The sequence below is a fragment of the Zea mays genome, chromosome 1 (genome assembly GCF_902167145.1).
Source record: "Zea mays cultivar B73 chromosome 1, Zm-B73-REFERENCE-NAM-5.0, whole genome shotgun sequence".
Classification (NCBI taxonomy): Eukaryota; Viridiplantae; Streptophyta; class Magnoliopsida; order Poales; family Poaceae; genus Zea; species Zea mays.
Window position 1 is genome coordinate 107,489,464 of NC_050096.1, and position 19,127 is coordinate 107,508,590.

At 54.1% G+C, this 19,127-nt stretch overlaps 1 protein-coding gene across 1 annotated transcript; it reads right to left on the bottom strand.

The window, feature by feature from the left end:
* Window positions 1-1,681: 1,681 nt before the first annotated feature.
* Window positions 1,682-18,682, bottom strand: LOC100285721 (NADH-ubiquinone oxidoreductase subunit B17.2). The gene is made up of 5 exons (NM_001367226.1): window positions 18,517-18,682; window positions 17,410-17,436; window positions 17,227-17,318; window positions 16,834-16,943; window positions 1,682-2,048 (listed from the first exon to the last, which is right to left on the bottom strand). The coding sequence occupies exons 1-5, from the start codon at window positions 18,603-18,605 to the stop codon at window positions 1,887-1,889; spliced, it is 480 nt and encodes a 159-aa protein (NP_001354155.1). The 5' UTR covers window positions 18,606-18,682; the 3' UTR covers window positions 1,682-1,886.
* Between the last annotated feature and the right edge of the window lie 445 nt (window positions 18,683-19,127).

Below are 19,127 nucleotides of genomic sequence, written 5' to 3' on the forward strand. Positions count from 1 at the left end.
GAAATTATCTCGCATGATCTCACTATTATGTCTCTAGTAGGGCTTGGAGTAAATAATTGTTTTTTTGGTGTTTTACCGAAATTATCTGGCATGATCTCACTAAGTTTGTCTATGATTCATATAGTTTTAGTTTGTTCAAGTTTTGACTTATCGACATACCTATTTTTTCACTCTATGACTTCTAGTTTTATCTCATATGCCCATTTAGTACCGACGAGTTGCTGTTATTTTTAGGACATATAGACCAATGACAGAGTGTTAAGGAAACCGAACCATGTAAGGAAACCGTGTGCCAATTGATGTTACTTACATAGTGCTAAGTGGAGGCAAGACATGAAACCAACATGGAGAAGAAAAATGCAACGGCATTCCACATGTAGCTTGTGAAAAAGGAGTCAAACACATAATTTATTCTAGTGCTGAATTTCCTAATCAAGGGACTTGTATTTTATTTTTATGTTATATTGTCTATATGTACGTGTGAATGGAGATAACCTTATATGATGTGATGATGGATGGATTAGCTTCGATGGATATTAGATGATATTCAAATTAAACTTTGTATGAATCATACGTGGTGCAGATGTTTGAATTTTAGTGATGTTTCATTGTGTTTCTGATTTTTTTTAAATATTTCTCTTTTTCTTTGATTTTTTTTGAAATTTCTGAAGTATTTTTTGTTCAAGAGGAATATTTATTCCCTTGACTCTCTAATGGTGTTAGGAAATTACACCCAAGGGAAGATTCTCCCTAGAAATTAAAGTGCCTCTATAAATACCCTCCAAGGCTAATTTCTCTGGAAATTTCCTCACCTCACTACCAAACCAGTCTTAAGGGCATATTTGGTTTTAGTCCCTCTCAATTCTCTTCTCCTAAACAAGTTACACGGGGATTAGATGGTATTGAGGAATATATAATCTCTAACGGAGGGCTAGTTTGGAAACTCAAATCACCTCTCAATTATATTGAGCAATCCCGAAGTGGATTTGAGTTTCCAAACTAGCGAATTATATGCCTCTCAATTCCCTCCAAGAGAATCTGACCAGGGAGAATCTAAGTATCGCGAGAAGATAAAAGAGTATATAAGATTTAGGATCTATGAAGTGATAGATTCCTTTTATCATGACGACTTGACCGATGTGTGTTCACGTTGATTTTAAACGATTTTTACTAACGCCCCGTTTGGATCACTGGAATTGAATTTCATTCTAATAATAGTAATTTAGGCATATATCAATTAAGCTAATTCGATGTTATGCAAAATATATTTGCATACTATTATTAGCAAGATGTTGGAGATATTTATGTGCTACATTTTTACTATAGAGGAGTGAGAAGAAGAGTGTCATGTAAGTTACTGAGTAGAAACAAATTCTACTAATGCATAAAATCATTTCCCACCCTCCACCCCATGAATTTGAGATAGGCTTATATATGAACTTTGGAAAGTGGTGGAATGTCAAATTCCAAACTAAATAAGTTACTTTATTGAGTGAATTCCAATTCCTCTAAAATGAAGGGATCCAAACGCCCCGTAATACTAAAGTGATTCATATAAAAGCTGACTGAAAAGCTTAGTGTTTGGTCTACAACAACTTCTGACGGTCAGAATCAGCAAAAAAAAAACTGAAACAAATAGACCCAATGTCTCGTAACCGAAGTCAGTAACACCTGCATGAGATATTCCTCAAAGCTGCTTTTACAACAGCAACAACATTTCAATGTCAAAAGATGATCAAATATACAATATATTGGTATTCAGAACAACATTATTTGGGTCCCGTCCAGGCAATAACCCAGAGGCTATTCAGCTCGGTGATACCTGACCCAGCGCAATGCAAGAAAACGCAAAACATTCAGCAGCTTCCCCACAATGTACTCACGAGCTAGGCTTGCTCTTTCTTTGGCTCCCAGGGCTGATACCTCGTCCAGTCCCTTTGTCCCGGATTCAAAGCATGCCCCTTGGAGTGGTAGATAAGCTCTTCACCCTCACCGGAGTAGTTCTGCTTGTGCTCTACAAGGTACCTAGCAGTCTTCTGGTTCAGCAGCTGCAACATAGGGAAAATAAAAAAGTCACCAAATCAGCTTAACCAATTTTGACTTTCAGGTACTGTCGGTGTTTTGGACCCGGAGACCCTCAACCGACTAGTAAATTTTATGCTGCGTGTCACTGCCCGGATGGATTGATGCAAGATGAAACACAAGGTTTATCCTGGTTCGGGCTAAGAAGGCCCTACTTCCAGCAGAGAGAGGATGAGGCTTATATTATCTTGCACTGGAGTGCTTATAGTAGGGGTTACAAGCTTCGCGAGAGAGGGAACGGATCCCAGGTCTAGTGTTTGTGGAGAGGAGGTTGATGTTGAGTGAGCCGTCTGAGTCAGCCTTCAAAGCGTGCCGTGGGAAGGCCCTGAACATCTCCTTTTATAGGTACAAGGAGGTGACCCAGCTGTACATATTGGGGTGTAGCTATGCGCTAACGTGGCCGGCGGAGAAGTGCTTGAGCCCTGTAAAAGCGTGGCTGGCGGTGCAGCCCCAGGTCCTGCTGACGTTTCTTTGCCTTCGTAGAGAGCTGAGGACAGTCGACGTCATGGGCGCATGCCGGGAATCATCATTACCTGCTACTGGAGTAATTTGATGTGACACCGGTCTTGTTCCTTCGTAGCCTGAGGTGGCTAGCTAGGGAAGGATAGTGTTGTATTCCCTGTTCGTGTAGTCGGTCCGAGGCCGTCTCGGGTGAGGCGGTGATCTCTCCCGAAGCTGAGGCCTAGGTCGGGCGAGGCGAAGATCTCCCGAGGCCGAGGCTGAGGCCGAGACCTAGGTCGGGCAAGGCGAAGACCTCCTCCCGAGGCCGAGGCTGAGGCCAAGACCTGGGTCGGGCGAGGCGGAACTTCCTGCTACGCCCGAGGCTGATTTCGGGAGAGGCGGTAACTTACTGTTGTCAGTCTTACCCCGGTGGTTGGCACAGTGGTCTGAACGGGGTGAATAGTGTCGTCATCCTGTCAGAACGATCAGTAAAAGGGTGAAGTGACTGCGGTCATTTCGACCTTGCCAACTGAGGCGCGTGTGTCAGGATAAGGTGTCAGTTGATCCCCGCATTAAATGTGCATGTGATACGGTCGGTGGCAAGGCGGTTTGGCCGAGGCCGCCATGCGACAAAGTTTGCCCGAGCTTTGCCTCTGGCGAGCCGGTGGTGTGCGCCCACTGCCTGAGGGGACCCTCGGGCGAGCCGTGAATCTGTACGGGACTACCGTTCTTGCCCGAGGCTGGGCTCAGGTGAGACGGGATCGCGTCCCTCGGTAGATGAGGCCTTAACTTTGAACCGTGCTTACTAGTCTTTATGGTTTGTTTTAAAGATGTTCTCCAGCCACGTTTAGGAGTACTGGGGGTACCCCTAATTATGAAACCCGACAGTAGCCCCCGAGCCTCAAAGGGAGTGTAGGCACTCGCTTGGAGGTTTTACCGGACTTTTGCAAGGCGACTGATCTTTTTTAGCAGTATTTTATTCCGATGGGTGCGCGCGAGCGCACCCGTCGGGTGTAGCCCCCGAGGCCTTGGAGGAGTGGTTTGACTCCTCTGAGGTCTTTAACGCTCTTCTTGTTATTCCCTGGTCGGTCTTGTTCTCTCATGCGGCCTGGCCGCAGCCCGGGTGCATAGTCAGGCTCCGAATTCTTAAGTTAGTTTGTCGACGCGGTCAACAATTTAGCCGTAGCCTGGTGCGAGAGCAGCCCCCGAGCCTCTGCACGGAGCGAGAGGACGATCAAGGACCGTCTCGGCTTTTTATAGTACGCCCCTTCGTCGTCTTTCCGCAAGAAGGAAGGGGGGGAACGCGCCATGTTACCCTCGGTGGGCACCGAACACAGTGTTTTCAGTGAGTTGCTAACGGGTAATCCGAGTGGACGCTCGAGCCCCGTTCGATAAGGGTCGGCTAGTGGCCCAGAGGCGCGCTCCAAAAGTATCTGCAGGTGATTCGCTGGACCCGGACCATTTGATAGGGTCCGAGGGCTCGGTGCCTCCCTCCGGTGGGATTCCATTACAAATCGTTCCCGCTGGTCTCGGAAATGTCCTAGGGTACCTCGGGAGTGTAGCCCGAGCCTCGGCCATGTAACAGACGTACCCAGGGTCAGCCCTGACTCTGCATGCTCTGGGCGGCTGTCGAACCCTTCCGAGGGGCCAACCTTTGAACCCCTGATCAGTAGAGGGCTCGGAGCCCGAGTGCTCTGGGGCGGTTGCCGAACCCCGCAGGGCGCAACCTTCGAACCCCTAATCAGTAGGAGGGCTCGGGGCCCGTTTCCTTTGCTGAGGACTCTTTCAAAATATCTCCTTTCCCGATCCTTGCGGAGAGAGAGAGAGAGAGAGAGAGGGGAAAGGAAGAAAGGATATAAACTAAAACAGTGCGGTGCACCTTTTTGAGGCGGTCATCATGACAGAGGCGAAACGGCGCCCGCTCGCCTGCCAGGGGTGACGCGTGCCCTCCTAGAGAGTTAATGCGACGGGATGGGCGACTCGCGGGGTATCCGTTGCGCGTGCGCGAGTAATTCGAGGAACGGAAAAATCGTTTTGATTTCGAATTTAAAATTCACGAGGGGCTCGGGCGAAGTTTTGGGTGGATTTCGCCCGGGCCTTTATATACCTGGAAGGGGGACCGGCAGTGGTTCTTTACCCTGCCATTTGCGCTTGCCTTCCGCTTTTGCTTTCGCAACCTGAGAGAGTAGACAGAGAGAAGAGAAAACCGCGCACCTCGTCCCCTCCGCTTCCACCGCTTTCGCTTCGCGATGGCTGACAAGACGACTGTCATTCCGCCGCGCGACCCGTGGCCCTTCTCCACTGTCAATGCGGAGGATCTACAAGCCCTCGTTGCCGAGGGTCTGCTCCGTCCTCTCTTCGGTGGGCCGCAGCCTGAGTGGTTGGCCCCCGGGAGCGAGGCCGACCCGACTCCGCCGCCGGGGTACGTGGTCAGCTTCACCCCTTTTCACGAGCGGGGGTTTGGGATGCCGGCGAGCCGCTTCATGCGGGCGCTCCCGCACTACTACGGGGTGGAGCTTCACAACTTCAACCCCAACTCCATCGCGCAGGCGGCCATTTTCGTGGCGGTTTGCGAGGGGTTTTTGGGGATTGACCCCCACTGGGACCTGTGGACCCATCTCTTCTCCGCGGAGTTCTTCGCCGCGTCGACGGACGTGAAGAAGGTCCGTATGGCGGTGCAGGCTGGCGGCTGCACCCTCCAGCTGAGGTCGGGACGCGCACAACAGTACATCCCTGCCTCCCTTGTGTCTTCAAACAAGGGGTGGCAGAACCGGTGGTTTTATCTCCGGAATGACGACGGGGTGTTGCCGCCCTTTTCTCAACGAGTGGTGACCGCCGCCGGCGATAACTGGCGCGGGGGGGCCACACGTGAGAACCAGGAGAAGCTCCAGCCCATTCTTTGTGCCCTGCAGAAGCTACAAGCCGAAGGCCTTACCGCTGCGGGGGTCGTCGCCGCTATCCACCGCCGGAGGGTGCTCCCATTGGCAGAGCGGCGGTTGCAGCTTTCGGAAATGAAGTCGGGGGTTGATTTGGAGGGTTCACGGATGTCCTCGACCCCCCTCTCCACCGACGACCTCCTCAGACGGATAGCGGGCACGGTAGGGAGGCTAGACGCTGGCGTCCTTAACCAGCCCCCGATGCGTCCCGACCACGGGTATGTGTCCCTGGTAAGTGTCTGACCCCTCTTCTGTTTTGTGCCGTGTTTCTTACGTCTTTAGCCCTTACCCTTGGGATTTTTGTTCGTCCCCAGGGGTTGAGGAATTTTAAAACCTCCCGGCCACCGGTCCCGGAGGACGCGACGGGCCGAACCACGCGTAGGCTCGCCGCGGAGAAGGATAAGCAGAAAAAAGACGCGGAAAAGGCCCGAGCTCGCGAAAGGATGCGGGCTCGGGAAGCCTTGGAGAAGCGTCGTCGGAGGCAAGCAAGGGATGGGCTCCCGTTGAAGCCGTCGCCGGACACGCCCGACGACGACGACGATGATGACGAGGACGACGACATGGTGGCCCGACTTGGCCTTAGTCCAGATCCGAGGCTGGGCCAGGGGTCGTCAAGCCAGCCTCCAGGTGGGCTGACACCACCAGTGTTTGGGGCCAGGACGCCAGGGTCCTGGTCCGAGGAGCGGAGGCGGGCCGAGGGGGTACTTGACCCCTTCGCCGAGATAATTGGGGTGACTCCGAGGGGCCAGGCCGACCCGCATGCCCCCCGAGAGCAAGTGTTCGTGCCAGCCGTGCGGGAAGTTGTTCCCTCGGCTGTCGTGACATCGCCCGGGCAGACCGCCCCCTCGGCGCCTCGGGCGTCCGAGACGGAGGCGGCGTCGAAGCCGGCTGCTGGCCAACCCTCGGCAGCGTCTGCGGAGACCAGTGTCCGAGAGGTCTCCCCGCAGGCACGATTGGCCTTGCCCCGGAGCGGGTAAGTATCTGAAGGTACCCTTGTTTCAGCCATTTTTCTGTGTATCTTGATTTTGCCTTTTCTTCCTTTCAGCAAGCGGAGGCAGGGCTCGGCTGGTCTGGCCCCCACGAAGGCCCTCAAGACGGGGCCGGCCTCTTCAGCCGGAGCTGCGGCGCGCCATGCTGGTTGGTTGGCCTCCGCGCAAGGCGCCCTTCGGCGGGGGGCCCAGGAGGTACGGGCTGTCATGGGGCAAGCCTCCTAGGTCGACCCCCCCCCCCCCCCGTTGGAGCGACCATCGTGCCAGGGGAGGCCGTTGACGCGGCCTCGAGCCCGCCTGCCTCGTCGCCGGGGCCGCCGCTGGTGCGCCCACGGAGCCGCCCGCTGCCGCCGATGTCGAGATGGCTAAGGTGCCTCCGCCCCCGGCTCCTTCGGTCCTGGTCATCCCTAATTCCCCCGTTTTCGACCATGAGGAGGGGGCGACCGTTGTTGCCGGGGTTGGTGAGCGGAGGCCTGTCGCCTTGACCGAGGAGGGGCCCGATGCGTCGGCTGCAAAGGGACCCGATGACTCGGTCGCAGGGCGCGCAGATCCTTGGCTCGTCGTGGGGAGCAGCGGCCTTATCCACGCGTAGCTCAATCCCAATGAGTGGGGAGGGCAGTCGCTCGTGTTCTGGGGTCGCGACACCTCAGAGCCTCTCCTTGCCCTTAATGACGAGGGAGAGGAAAGGTTGCGGAACGCTTTCCGTGACTATAGCGAGGCGGCGATGAGGTCGCTTCGGATGGCCACGGAAGTCCTTTCTCAAGACGTTCCCAGGGTCTTCCAGGTAAGGATTTAGACGCACACCTCGTGTGGTCAGGGCATTCTTTGTGATATTCTATTTTTCTTTTCAGGAGCTCGCGAACATGAGCACCGCTAAGTCGCTGTTCCTCCGCCGTGAGAGCAGCATTTGGGAATCGCTGCGGCTCTAGGGGGTCGCGCTTACCGAGGCCAACGAGCACCGAGGCGGCGGACCTTCGGCTGCTCTATGAGGAGCTGAAGTCGGAGGCAGCGGCGGCGCGGACAGAGGCGGCGTCGGCACGGACGGAGGCTTCGTCGGCTCGGGAGCAGGTGGCTTCCCAGGCCGAGGAGATGCAGCAGCGGCAGCTGGAGCTTGGTCAGGTCATCAGTGAGTGGGACCAAATCCAGGGCCAAGCTGCTGAGGCCGTGAGCCGGGCTGAGACCCTTAAGGGACAGCTGGCTAAGGTCACGGAGCGGCTAGCCGAGGCGACTGCTCGGGCCGGGATCCTTTCGGAGGGCCTGGCCGTAGCGTGTCCGGGCCAAAGGTATGTTTTGCCTGCTTTATGATTTTGCTTTAGCTTAACTCTTCTCCTCGTGTCTGAACATTGTCTGGCTGTCTTCAGGGTTCGAGACGGCTCTTAACGAGTCCGTTAAGAACTGCAAGGCGCTTGCCCAGACGGCCGAGCAGAAGGAGGCTGACCACACGGCCATGTCCGAGGCCATTTCGGCCTTTTGCCGGACCTTTGGCCTTGACGACGTCCCCTCGGGCAGCTCCCCCCAGAGTCGCATGCGGGCCTTGGGCGGCCACGTGCGCAGCAGACTCCGCGGGGCGCTGCATCACGGTGTTAGGCGGGCCTTCACCGTCCTCGCTTCCCACTATGACGTGGATTTGGAGCAGGTCAGCGAGGGCTATTGCTTACCCGATGACGAGGAGGCCGCCCTGGCCGAGGCCTAGAGGCTTAATGCGGTTGCCGAGGGTCCAAGCGTGCAATGGCCTCCTTTTTGAGGTGGAGATCCTTCCGCCCGTGTCGCCGTCCGAGGCCGGGCCACATTCTGCCACCCCTACCAGCGAGGCTGCTTCGTCTGCCGCAGGTGGAAACAATGCCGAGGGTGCTACTCCTCCCCCTGTCGACGCCTGAGCCTGTGTGGAACGGTTATTTTAAGTACGTGTATGTTTTCTGCGGCCGCTGGGGCCTAAACATTTGGATGTCTGAGTATAAAGTTGCGTTTCTTTCCTCTCGTTTTGAACGTTAGGACTTGTTTGGTAGCAGAATCACTTATCCGAGCGCGAGTTACCTTTCGCGGAAGGTGATGAGTGAGGTATCCGTATCCCGGAGGTGTAGGAGTCCCTTGGCTCGGTCGGCCTTGCCGTTCGAGGTCTCTCTCGTTCGTTTTTAGGATTCCGTTATCGATAAAGTCGAAAGGCACGAAAGTCGTTTTGGTAGAAAAAATTTCCGAGGAAAATTTTGACGCAGAGGGGGTTCCCCCCTTCTAGCCCCGAGGGAGGGTCGGTCTTTGCTGAGGCAAGGCCGATCCTTCCTTGACGGTTAGACTTTATTTATACATGTAAAGGGACCGAGATACATGAACGACTTGAAACATTTAAGGGTAAAAGCGACGTAGCTGTTCGATGTTCCAAGCGTTGCTGTAGACCTCGCCTTGATCATTGGCCAGCTTGTATGTCCCGGGCTTCAATACTTTGGCGATGATGAACGGCCCTTCCCAGGGAGGCGTAAGCTTGTGGCGTCCTCGGGGGTCTTGTCGTAGCCGAAGCACCAAGTCTCCAACTTAGAAGCCTCGGGGCCGAATCCTTCGGGCGTGATAGCATCGCAGAGACTGCTGATATCGCGATGAGTGCAGTAGGGCTACGTCCGGAGCCTCTTCCAGCTGGTCCAATGAATCCTCTCGGCTGGTTTGGTTGTTTTGGTCGTCGTATGCCTTTGCCCTCGGGGAACCGTATTCTAAGTCCGTGGGTAGGATGGCCTCGGCCCCATAGACCAGAAAAAACGGCGAGAAACCCGTGGCTTGGCTCGGTGTTGTCCTCAGACTCCAAACCACCGAGGGTAGCTCTTTTATCCACCGCTTGCCAAACTTGTTGAGGTCATTGTAGATCCTTGGTTTTAGTCCCTGCAAAATCATGCCATTGGCGCGCTCCACCTGTCAATTTGTCATTGGGTGAGCTACGGCGGCCCAGTCCACATGGATGTGGTGGTCTGCGCAGAAGTCCAGGAACTTTTTCCCAGTGAATTGCGTGCCATTGTCGGTGATGATGGAGTTTGGGATCCCGAAGCGATGGATGATATTTGTAAAGAACGCCACCGCCTGCTCGAACCTGATGCTGGTTAAGAGTCGAACTTCGATCCACTTGGAGAATTTGTCGATGGCGACTAGCAGGTGCGTGAAGCCCCCGGGTGCCTTCTTCAAAGGACCGACGAGGTCCAGACCCCACACAACAAACGGCCAAGTGATAGGTATTGTCTGTAGAGCCTGAGCAGGCAGGTGTGTCCGTCTCGCGTAGAATTGACACCCTCGGCAGGAGCGTACAATCCTAGTGGCGTCGGCCACCGCGGTCGGCCAGTAGAAGCCTTGTCGGAAAGCGTTTCCTACGAGGGTCCGAGGTGCTGCATGGTGACCGCAAGCCCCCGAGTGTACTTCATGTAACAGCTCTTGTCCTTGGGTGATGGATATGCATCGTTGGAGGACGCCTGAGGGGCTGCGGTGGTACAACTCTTTTTTGTCACCCAGTAAAACGAACGATTTGGCGCGCCGAGCCAGTCGCCGAGCTTCGGCCTTGTCGAGGGGCAACTCTCCTCGGAGGAGATATTCCAAGTACGGGGTCTGCCAGTTTAGGTTTGGTGTGACCCCATTCCGCTCTATCTCGACGTGCAGGGCCTCACCCTCGGCGGCCGAAGGTACCTCGAGCTGGGCCAAGGTCCCTTCGGGTTCGGGTGCGTCGTTGAGTTTCACGGAGGGTTGATATATGTCCCTGGAGAAGACATTCGGGGGAACCGTTGTTCGTCCCAAGGCTATCTTAGCCAGCTCATCTGCAGTCTCGTTGTATCGTCGAGCAACATGGTTGAGCTCCAACCCATAGAACTTATCTTCCAAGCGCCGAACTTCGTCACAGTAAGCCTCCATTTTTTGGTCGCGGCAGTGAGAGTTCTTCATGACTTGGTCAATAACGAGCTGCGAGTCGCCACAAGCGTCGAGGCGCCGAACCCCTAGCTCGATGGCGATGCGCAACCCATTTACCAAGGACTCATATTCGGCCATGTTGTTTGACGCCGGAAAATGGAGGCGTATTACATAACGCACATGTTTTCCAATGGGTGAGACGAAGAGCAAGCCAGCGCCTGCTCCGGTTTTCATAAGCGACCCATCGAAGTACATGGTCCAAAGTTCAGCCTGGATTGGAGCTGTTGGCAATTGGGTGTCGGCCCATTCAGCCAAGAAGTCGGCCAAGACTTGGGATTTTATGGCCTTCCGAGGGGCAAATGAAAGTATTTCCCCCATGAGTTCCATTGCCCATTTTGCTATCCTACCCGAGGCCTCTCGGCACTGGATGATCTCCCCCAAGGGGAAGGATGACACCACAGTCACCAGATGAGACTCGAAGTAGTGTCGCAGCTTTCGCCGTGTTAGAATCACTGCGTATAGTAGCTTCTGGATTTGCGGGTAGCAGATTTTGGTCTCGGATAGCACCTCGCTGATGAAGTAGACTGGCCTCTGCATGGGCAGCGTGTGCCCTTCTTCTTGTCTCTCGACTACGACCGCAGCGCTGACCACCTGAGTGGTTGCGGCTACGTAGATCAAGAGGGCTTCTCCCGCAGCGGGGGGCACCAAGATGGGTGCATTAGTAAGGAGTGCCTTAAGGTTTCCGAGGGCTTGTTCGGCCTCGGGAGTCCAAGTGAAGCGTTCGGTCTTCCTTAAGAGGTGGTACAAGGGTAATCCTTTCTCGCCGAGGCGCGAGATGAAGTGGCTCAGAGCCGCAAGGCATCCCATGACCCTTTGTACTCCTTTCTAAATCTTTGATGGGTCCTATGTTGGCGATGGCTGCGATTTTCTCCAGGTTGGCCTCGATGCCTCGTTTGGAGACGATAAATCCTAGGAGCATGCCTCGGGGGACTCCGAAGACACACTTCTCGGAATTGAGTTTTACGCCCTTTGCTCGCAGACACCCGAATGTTACTTCAAGGTCGGAGAGGAGGTCGGAGGCTTTCCTTGTTTTGACAACGATGTCATCGACGTAAGCCTCGACCGTTCTGCCGATTTGCTCTCCGAACACATGGTTCATGCACCTTTGGTATGTTGCACCTGCATTCCTCAAGCCAAATGGCATAGTAGTATAACAATACATGCCGAAAGGTGTGATAAAAGAAGTCGCGAGCTGGTCGGATTCTTTCATCTTGATTTGGTGATAGCCTGAATAGACATCGAGGAAAAACAGGATTTCACACCCAGCAGTGGAGTCCACAATTTGATCGATGCGAGGCAGAGGGTAGGGAACTTTTGGACATGCTTTATTCAACCCAGTGTAGTCTACACACATCCTCTATTTCCCACCTTTTTTCTTTACAAGTACAGGGTTAGCTAACCATTCTGGATGGAATACTTCTTTGATGAACCCTGCTGCCATTAGCTTGTGGACCTTCTCACCTATGGTCCTGCGCTTTTCTTCATCAAAACGGCGCAGGTGCTGTTTCACGGGTCAGGCACCGGCTCGGATGTCCAGTGAGTGCTCGGCGACATCCGTCGGTATGCCTGGCATGTCCGAGGGACTCCACGCAAAAATCTTGGCGTTTGCGCGGAGAAAGTCGACGAGCACTACTTCCTATTTGGGGTCGAGCTCGGAGCCGATCCTGACTTTTTTGTCGGCGTTGTCGCTAGGATCGAGAGAGACAGACTTAACTGCCTCGGCTGGCTCGAAGTTGTCGTCATGCCGCTTCGGGTCGGGCGCCTCTTTGGAGAGGCTATCCAGGTCGGCGATGAGGGCTTCGGACTCGACGATGGCTTCGGCGTACTCAACGCATTCCACGTCGCACTCGTAAGCGTGGCGGTATGTGGATCCGACGGTGATGATTTCCTTGGGGCCTGGCATCTTGAGTTTGAGGTACAAGTAGTTGGGGACGACCATGAACTTGGCGTAGCACGGTCTTCCCAACACCGCGTGATAAGTTCCTCGGAACCCGACTACCTCGAAAGTGAGGGTTTCCTTTCGGAAGTTAGAGGGAGTTCCGAAGCAGACGGGCAAGTCAAGCTGCCCAAGGGGCAGGATACGCTTGCCGGGGGCAATCCCGTGAAAAGGTGCTGCACCGGCTCGAATCTTGGACGGATCAACCCCCAAGAGCTCTAGGGTCTCGGCATAGATGATGTTGAGGCTGCTGCCTCCGTCCATGAGGACCTTGGAGAGCCTAGTGTTGCCGATGACAGGGTCGACGACGAGCGGGTACCTTCCTAGGTTTGGTACGTAGTCGGGGTGGTCGTCTTGGTCGAAGGTAATGGGCTTGTCGGACCAGTCTAGGTAGACTGGCGTCGCTACCTTCACCGAGCAGACCTCCCGTCGCTCTTGCTTGCGGCGTCGAGCCGAGGTATTCGCCGCTTGCCCACCGTAGATCATGAAGCAGTTGTGGACCTCCGGGAACTCTTCTTCCTTGTCGCCCCCCTTATTGTTGTTGCCTTGGTCCTTGCCATCTTCCGTCGAGGGCCCAGCCTTATTGAAGTAACGCCGGAGCATGTCGCACGCTTCAAGGGTGTGCTTGACGGGACCCTTGTGATAGGGACACGACTCCTTGAGCATCTTGTCGAACACGTTGGCCCCTCCGGGAGGTCTCCGAGGATTCCTGCGCTCGGCAGCAGCGACGAGATCTGCTTCAACGGCGTTGCGTTTTACTTGCGCCTTCTTCTTGCTCTTCTTCTTGGTGCCGCGCTGGACGGACGCCTCGGGGACGTCTTCCTTCTGCCTTCCCTGAGGCTACTTGTCTTTCCGGAAGATGGCTTCGACCGCCTCCTGACCAGAGGCGAACTTGGTGGCTATGTCCATCAATTCGCTTACCTTGGTGGGAGTTTTGCGTCCCAGTTTGCTTACCAGATCCCAACAAGTGGTGCCAGCGAGGAATGCTCCCATGACGTCTGAGTCGGTGATGTTAGGCAACTCGGTGCACTGCTTTGAGAACCGTCGGATATATTCTCGCAGGGATTCCCCTGGCTGCTGTCGGCAGCTCGGAAGATCGCATGAGTTCCCAGGGCGCACGTATGTACCTTGGAAATTTCCAGCGAAGGCCTTGAGGAAGAGGGGGAGGTTGCGGATGATGAGGTTGCCGTCGTCCGTCCCTCCCAACTGGCACGCCAGCCGGTAATCAGTGAGCCATAACTCCGGCCTCGTCTCCCCTGAGTATTTGGTGATGGTAGTCGGAGCTCGGAACCGGGCCGGGAACGGCGCCCGTCGTATGGCTTGGCTGAAGACCCGCGGGCCTGGTGGTTCGGGTGAGGGGCTCTGATCCTCCTCACTGTCGTAGCGTCCTTCGCGTCTGGGGTGGTAGCCTTGGCGCACCCTTTCCTCGAGGCGGGCTCGACGGTCGCGGCGGTGTTGCTCGTTGCCGAGGCGATCCAGGGCTGCAGGGGTCCTGTCTCCTGTGTGCTCGGTATGGACCGAGGCTTCCCGCATGTGTCGGGAGGACGCGGCGTGGTGCTCCGAGGGGCATCCCCGCCTTCGGGAGGCAGAGCTCTCGGCTTGTCGGACTGCGGCATTTTCCAGGAGGCCCTTGAGTTCGCCCTGGACACGTCGCCCCTCGGTGGTGGATGGCTCCGGCATTGTTTGGAGTAACATCGCCGCTGCAGCTAGGTTCTGGCTGGCCCCGTTGAAGGTCGGGGGCAGCCCTGCCCTGGCGTCGTCAATAATACGGCGCTGGACGTCCCGGGCTCGATGACGCGCTCCTCCGGCGAGTGCTCGGCCTGCCCACTCTTGCTCGAGGTTTTGTCGGAGCAGCATAAGTCGCCCCGTTTCTTCGTCGAGCTTGGCCTGCATCTCGCGGAGTTGCTCAAGCTGCGTGCCCTGACCCCCCGCAGGGGCCCGGACCTCAGCTAGCTCCCGCGTGGTCTCGACGCGAGACGCGGGTGTAGGGGCGTCGTTGTTTCTTGGCATGCCGAGGTGGTTGTCTCCGCCGTGATCCTCCTAATCGATGTGGAAGCACTCGCGAGTTGGGTCGTAACCCACGTCGTCAAGGCTGTGGCCATCGTCAGAGTCGCCGGAGAGGCAGTGGTCACATGCGGACATGAAGTCTCGCATGGCCCCGGGATCACGGAGTTCGGAGAAATCCCAACTGAAGTCGGGGTCGTCCTCTTCCTCGGGACCCGCGGGTCCGGAGGTTGAGGCGACCGTCAGTAGGTCCCAAGTTGACCACATATGGTACCCCGGAAGGTCAGGATATGCCCTTGCGAAAGCGCTCGCCGAAGTGGGGCTGCCTGGCGGATCGAAGCTGAATCTAAAAGGAACAGGATGGAAAACCGATGGTACCTCCTGGTTGGTGGATGGTGGTGAAGTTGCAGTGGAGACGAAACGTGTCGCTGTCTCAGGCGCGAGACTAATGCCCGACAAGTCCCTCGCAAGGGTGCTGGCGTCATCAGTCCGCCTGGGGCTGGCACGTTGTTGGGAAGCGACACCCGTCGTTGTCCAGGTGCGAGGATAACGCCCGACATGTCCCCCGCAGGGGTGCCGGCGTCGTCAACTCGCTCTGGTCCGACAGCCGTCGAGGTGCTGCCTCTTGCCTGGCCATGGTTGCCCTGTCTCCCTTTCCTACGGCGAGGAGGGTGGCGGGGTAGACCCGAGTGTCCCTCTTCCGCCCTGGGGAGAGGTCGTCGTCGGGTTCGCCTCCGCCGGGCGAGCCGACGACCGTCGTTGTTGTCGTGCTGCGGTGGGAGGAGTATCATGTCGTAGTTGCCGTCGAGGGACATGAACTCGAGACTCCCAAAGCAGAGCACCGTCCCGGGCTGAAGAGGCTGCTGAAGATTGTCCATCTGGAACTTAACGGGAAAGTATTGTCAACACGCAACGAGCCCCTACCTAGCGCGCCAACTGTCGGTGTTTTGGACCCGGGGGGACCCTCAACCGACTAGTAAATTTTATGCTGCGTGTCCCTGCCCGGATGGATTGATGCAAGATGAAACACAAGGTTTATCCTGGTTCGGGCTAAGAAGGCCCTACTTCCAGCAGAGAGAGGATGAGGCTTATATTATCTTGCACCGGGGTGCTTGTAGTAGGGGTTACAAGCTTCGCGACAGAGGGAACGGATCCCAGGTCTAGTGTTTGTGGAGAGGAGGTTGATGTAGAGTGAGCCGTCTGAGTCAGCCTTCAAAGGGTGTCGTGGGAAGGCCCTGGACATCTCCTTTTATAGGTACAAGGAGGTGACCCAGCTGTACATATGGGGGTGTAGCTATGCGCTAATGTGGCCGGCGGAGAAGTGCTTGAGCCCTGTAGAAGCGTGGCTGGCGGTGCAGCCCCAGGTCCTGCTGACGTTTCTTTGCCTTCGTAGAGAGCTGAGGACAGTCGACGTCATGGGCGCATGCCGGGAATCATCATTACCTGCTACTGGAGTAATTTGATGTGACACCGGTCTTGTTCCTTCGTAGCCTGAGGTGGCTAGCTAGGGAAGGATAGTGTTGTATTCCCTGTTCGTGTAGTCGGTCCGAGGCCGTCTCGGGCGAGGCAGTGATCTCTCTCGAAGCCGAGGCCTAGGTCGGGCGAGGTGAAGATCTCCTCCCGAGGCCGAGGCTGAGGCCGAGACCTAGGTCGGGCGAGGCGAAGACCTCCTCCCGAGGCCGAGGCCTGGGTCGGGCGAGGCGGAACTTCCTGCTGCGCCCGAGGCTGATTTCGGGAGAGGCGGTAACTTACTGTTGTCAGTCTTACCCCGGTGGTTGGCACAGTGGTCTGAACGGGGTGAATAGTGTCGTCATCCTGTCAGAACGATCAGTAAAAGGGTGAAGTGACTGCGGTCATTTCGACCTTGCCAACTGAGGCGCGTGTGTCAGGATAAGGTGTCAGGTGATCCCCGCATTAAATGCGCACGTGATACGGTCGGTGGCAAGGCGGTTTGGCCGAGTCCGCCATACGACAAAGTTTGTCCGAGCTTTGCCTCGGGCGAGCCGGGTGTGCACCCACTGCCTGAGGGGACCCTCGGGCGAGCCGTGAATCCGTACGGAACTACCATTCTTGCCCGAGGCTGGGCTCGGGTGAGACGGGATCGCGTCCCTCGGTAGATGAGGCCTTAACTTTGAACCGTGCTTACCAGCCTTTATGGTTTGTTTTAAAGATGTTCTCCAGCCATGTTTAGGAGTACTGGGGGTACCCCTAATTATGGTACCCGACATGTACTAATTAAGATATTGCCTTGAAGCTCCTTGCACCAAATGAAATAAACACCCAAACCCCCTTAGGCACATATCCCAATGTGGGTGACATAAAAAACATGAAGTTTTTCAAACAAACCAAATTCTATTCATCAATAGTAAACAAAATTCCAAATCATCAATACTGATGCTCAATTGTAGATCAAGACAGAAACAAGGCATCAAGCACCGTTGCAAGCACATCAGAAGACTGAAGCATGAACACTATTCAGGAATTAAAGCAAATAACATGGAGCAAAACTTGCCTTATCCCCGGTGCTATCTGTGATGTGGTGCAGCCATCCATGCCATTCAGCAGGCACTTGGGATGCATTGTAACGACCTTTCTCTGCATATTCTACCCACCTATGCCTTCCTGCAAAATTTACCATGCTTAGTGTTCTAGTGTACTATCAGGGGGGAATGACCAGCAATGCAAGAGATATTTTGCTCCAACAAATACATGCACATCAGTGAAGTGAATCCCAAAGTAATAACAGCTAAGGTATTTGTCCAATAGGTTCAAGAAGAAAAAAGAGAAGTGCAATATAATTGCTGCCAATGACAGTCCACTGCTTTCACGATTTAAATTCGAATCATAATAATTTCACAATAAAAACAACCATGGCACATCAACTAGCAGAACAGAGTTGACTCACCATACTGAGTGTCATGTAGTTTCTCATAATATTTGTTACCAAACTTGTCAACTCCTACAAGTGTTGCGCCAATATTGTGGATTTTCGTTTGCCTGGGGAAAAAAAGATTAGCTGTGCTGACAGCTGAGACACATAACCACACCCATTCCTTGAAAAATGGAGAATAGGTAGGTGGCCACTTACAAAAGGTTCCCGTCCAGAAGGCATTTGCTGTAAATAACGAGATGTTAGAATATGGCAACAACAGATTTACATATGCATTGTAGAATTTAGCTATGACTCCAAACCAGAGAACTCATATCAGGCACGACGCAAAAACAATTCCTGGAAACAGAAACATGTGACAGACAATTTACATGGTGACACTCCATTGCAGAAAAGTAAAGGATCATAGATACAAGACAGCCAGATGTTCATAGCTACTGTAAACAGTTAAATATTGAAATTGGAGGGCATACTGTGTTGTCTTGAAGGACTCCAGGTGAAAGTGGAAACCTTTAAGTAATCATTGTTGTGAAGTGAGCATAGCCCATCAAGATTAATTACACTATGTTGGCACATGGAGCAGATTATGTTGTTTTCACTATTATATTATACCATAATTTGCAATGTCTAGCCAAACAGTTTGATCTGACTGAACACATATGTGGCAGAAGACAAGAAAAAGAATGCATGAACTCCGGGAAGGAATTGCTATGAACCATGATACTAGGTTTGCCAACAGTCAAAAAGTTGTTCTGTAATATACAAGGTTACATTACATGTCCAGTTCATATAGTCTTGGACTTGATCATATAAAAAATCGAGACATGTATAATGCAGGAAAGACACATATAAGTGGGTGTGTGATGGGTCAATCTAACAAGCAATGTATGTTGTATGTTGAAAACGAGCAAACGGACATTTTAGTTGATGTATACCTGATAAAATGAATCCACGCTTGCATATGCTGCATAAGCGATTGTAGTGTTATGCAGCATTAGTGATGTGGCGTTGTGTGAGCTAAGACATAGACACTATCGTGGACCAAATAGCGATTCAAAAGAATGTGGAGAGGAACCCCTACTTGTAATTTTCCCCGTCCTAGAGGCCAGAGCGCACCCCGCAGGAATAGCCAAATCGAAACAAATTAAAACATGGAACTAGCCCGTCAGATCCGCAACAAACAAAAAATACTAGCGGTGACACGACGGGAAGAGAGAGAGATGAGAGATCTGGATCGAGATCGATCGAAATGGGGGCAATCTGATTTGCGCGGGGAGAAGGTATTGACGGGAGTTGAGGGGTTACAAGTATCCTTCGTCGCGGACGTCGCGGATGAAGTTGGTGAGTCCCTTCTCCTTGATGCCCCTCAAGACGCCGCGCACCACCGCCGCCATGGATACCGTCGGCACGCCGGAGAGGGGGTGCGGACGTGCGGTGGAAACTGATGGCTTATGCCTTCGCTATTCGGTTCGGTCCGCCCGGCCGGCCAGGCTCGCCGGGTCGGCTCGTCGCGGGCTCCGTGCTATACGTGGGCTGGGCTCTAAAGAAGTCTGGGCTCTGATGCTCTTCACTTGTTCATCTTCATGTGGGCCGGCTCATCGAGCCTGGAGCAGTATTGAACGGACGAAAAATGGGCTTGGTGCATCAATTAGTCCAGACGCACTGCCATCGATAACAGTTCAGTTCAGCAGCTCGTTCTTCTGCTACGTCGTGGTAGTTCTCTTCCTCCTCCAGCAGGGAAAGCAGAAAGTTTAGCAAGCTAGTGGTGCGGGCGATGAGCCCACCCTTTCTGAATTGAATCTCTCTTGGTCGTGTCCACCATCCCATCGATGCAGAAAGGAAAAGAGACAACGTAGAATGAAACGGATGTAGACCTGCGCATGCAGCAATATCGCTCGCTTGCTGTCGTCTATCGG

What these genes read in the sequence shown, in the direction of transcription:
- LOC100285721 (NM_001367226.1), bottom strand. Translation starts at nt 18,605, where the DNA reads ATGGCGGCGGTGGTGCGCGGCGTCTTGAGGGGCATCAAGGAGAAGGGA. An exon ending in GTCCGCGACGAAGGATACTT is followed by an intron (nt 17,437 to 18,516) that starts GTAACCCCTCAA and finishes CGTTATTTACAG; the next exon opens with CAAATGCCTTCTGGACGGGA. An exon ending in CAGATAGCACCGGGGATAAG is followed by an intron (nt 2,049 to 16,833) that starts GCAAGTTTTGCT and finishes CCTATGTTGCAG; the next exon opens with CTGCTGAACCAGAAGACTGC.